The sequence below is a fragment of the Thermobia domestica genome, chromosome 2 (assembly GCF_964235325.1).
Source record: "Thermobia domestica chromosome 2, izTheDome1.hap1.1, whole genome shotgun sequence".
NCBI classification, from domain to species: Eukaryota; Metazoa; Arthropoda; class Insecta; order Zygentoma; family Lepismatidae; genus Thermobia; species Thermobia domestica.
Window position 1 is genome coordinate 113,494,878 of NC_137455.1, and position 2,033 is coordinate 113,496,910.

The 2,033-nt window shown below is 37.0% G+C and overlaps 1 protein-coding gene across 1 annotated transcript; it reads right to left on the reverse strand.

Moving 5' to 3' along the window:
• Positions 1-537: 537 nt before the first annotated feature.
• On the reverse strand, positions 538-1,770 carry LOC145674884 (27 kDa hemolymph protein-like). The gene has a single exon (XM_081745134.1). It carries the CDS (start codon positions 1,619-1,621, stop codon positions 698-700), a length of 924 nt encoding a protein of 307 aa, XP_081601260.1. The 5' UTR covers positions 1,622-1,770; the 3' UTR covers positions 538-697.
• Between the last annotated feature and the right edge of the window lie 263 nt (positions 1,771-2,033).

Here is a 2,033-nt window from a genome sequence, read left to right on the forward strand (position 1 = left end):
TATCTAGAAAGTTAAATGGTAAGTCCTATTCCTATTATTACAATCTTTTTTCACTTACGTTAGATATACGCATCTTAGGTAAGTAAACGGGAACAAATGAAAAAGGAGGCCTTGAAAGTAAAACGTAGACAAATTCACCAATGTTCAGAAGATGCTGTCTGCAATGCACTAAGCAGGGTGGGTCGGTGGGTCATGGTTGCTGGTGGGTTGCAGTGAGTCACATCCTGTTGACCCACAACCCACTCACAAATCTTAACCTACCGACCCATTCCATCTCTGCAGATACCCATTACGTAGCACAGTTAACTCCAACAACCCTCGAATAGCTTTTACAGGTACGCTGTACCAGGTGCAGACATGTTTCCAGCCCGCAGTATGGTATTTTTAACACCCGTAGAGGAAACTACACTGCAATACGAACTACTTCAAATTTCACTCACCTACCATTTCCACTGCACAGTTACTTCTCGTAGACACTGTAGTTGCTTAAACCTATTTTTAAAACTATATCTGAACTGAGAACAAAAACCAAAGAAAAATTTCTAATCACGTATAATCTGAGATTTTGTCACACGTCCATAGAGTGCCAATATTGTTGAAAAATTATCATCCTATACAACAAACAAAATTTCAGATGGTAGATGAGTTAAGAATTTAATATAGAATAATACAGGACGTGTACTGGTAAGAAAATATTTTAACTGATAAAACTATGAGAAAAAATTAATAACATTACAGTTACTCCATACTGTACTTGTTTAAAAATTGAATTTGCAGATGAATAATCTTGCTTGGCTTGGATGTTCTCACCAGAACTAAATTTATTGCAAGGTGTTGCTTTTCGAATAAACTTAAGCATACTGTCGATAATATTAGCTGGTGTAGGCTGTTGACATTTTTCGAGAGTTCCCACAACACATGAACGAAAATTATCGAATTCCTGGCATTCTCTTTCACCAATAATAAAGCCAGAAGTCAACGGAGGTGGAGTAAGGTCCTCTAAATCGTTAATGGAGGTAATATTGGTAATGTTATCTGGTATGTGACGCACTAATGTTTTATTGACACATTCCTGGATATTTTCTTGATGTTCCTGCAAGCATTCTGGTCCACCTTCAGCAATAAACAGAGCAATATTATCACCTTCTTTAAAGCAAACGAAATTTGCAATTGACTTTGTTATATCGGCCACCATTTTCTTTGTTTTCTGTTCATTATCGACCAAACACGCGTCAATTGCTTTTATAAAATTTGTTGCACACACACGAAGCTTAGGCATCATTTTACAGTATTTTCGGAATACACTGTCTAGTTCACCTTGAGGCATAGCCTCCATTATTTCTTCACGTACTGCTGTGTAGTTCACTAGTGAAAAGGCACAATCCAACAATTGAGCTTTCGCTTTCTTAGCTGTTACCGCAGATTCTTCCCCGCCGACTTGTCTACATTTTTCCTCAAGAAACGTGTCACTTTTACCACTATAATGTTCGACAGCCGAGAAGTTGAGGTTGTCCAGTTCAGGCAGCGTAAACATTTGCTGGTCGCTAAATGCACGAACAACGTTAGAGGTTTGCATTGTAATGAATATAAGAAAACAAAAGAATACTGTCGCACACTTCATTTTTCTGTATTTTCTTGAGGCTTGGCTTTGAAAAAAAGTAGTCACTACAATTTTGTTAGAGACACGTTGTTACAACCGTACTGTAAGAAAGAAAAGTCAAAATTATACAATATCTTATTTGAAATAGATATCAGGGCGGATTTGTCTCTATCAATTGTCACTCACGTAGCAACGAATCTCTTCAAACAGAAAGAAAGAGAGAGAGAGACAGAGAGAAGCAGAGAGAGAGAGAGAGAGAGAAAGAGAGAGAGTACAAACAATCTCGTATCAATATATCTAGACCCTATTTTTTTTGTAAGTCGTGAAAACGTAACGTTCAAAGTTCTGTACGTTTGATTAAATATTTGTGCGATAAAAAAGAGGATCTTCGATATTGTGACATGTTTTACTTCAAGATAAGAACTGACTTTTC

What these genes read in the sequence shown, in the direction of transcription:
- LOC145674884 (XM_081745134.1), bottom strand. Translation starts at nt 1,621, where the DNA reads ATGAAGTGTGCGACAGTATTCTTTTGTTTTCTTATATTCATTACAATG.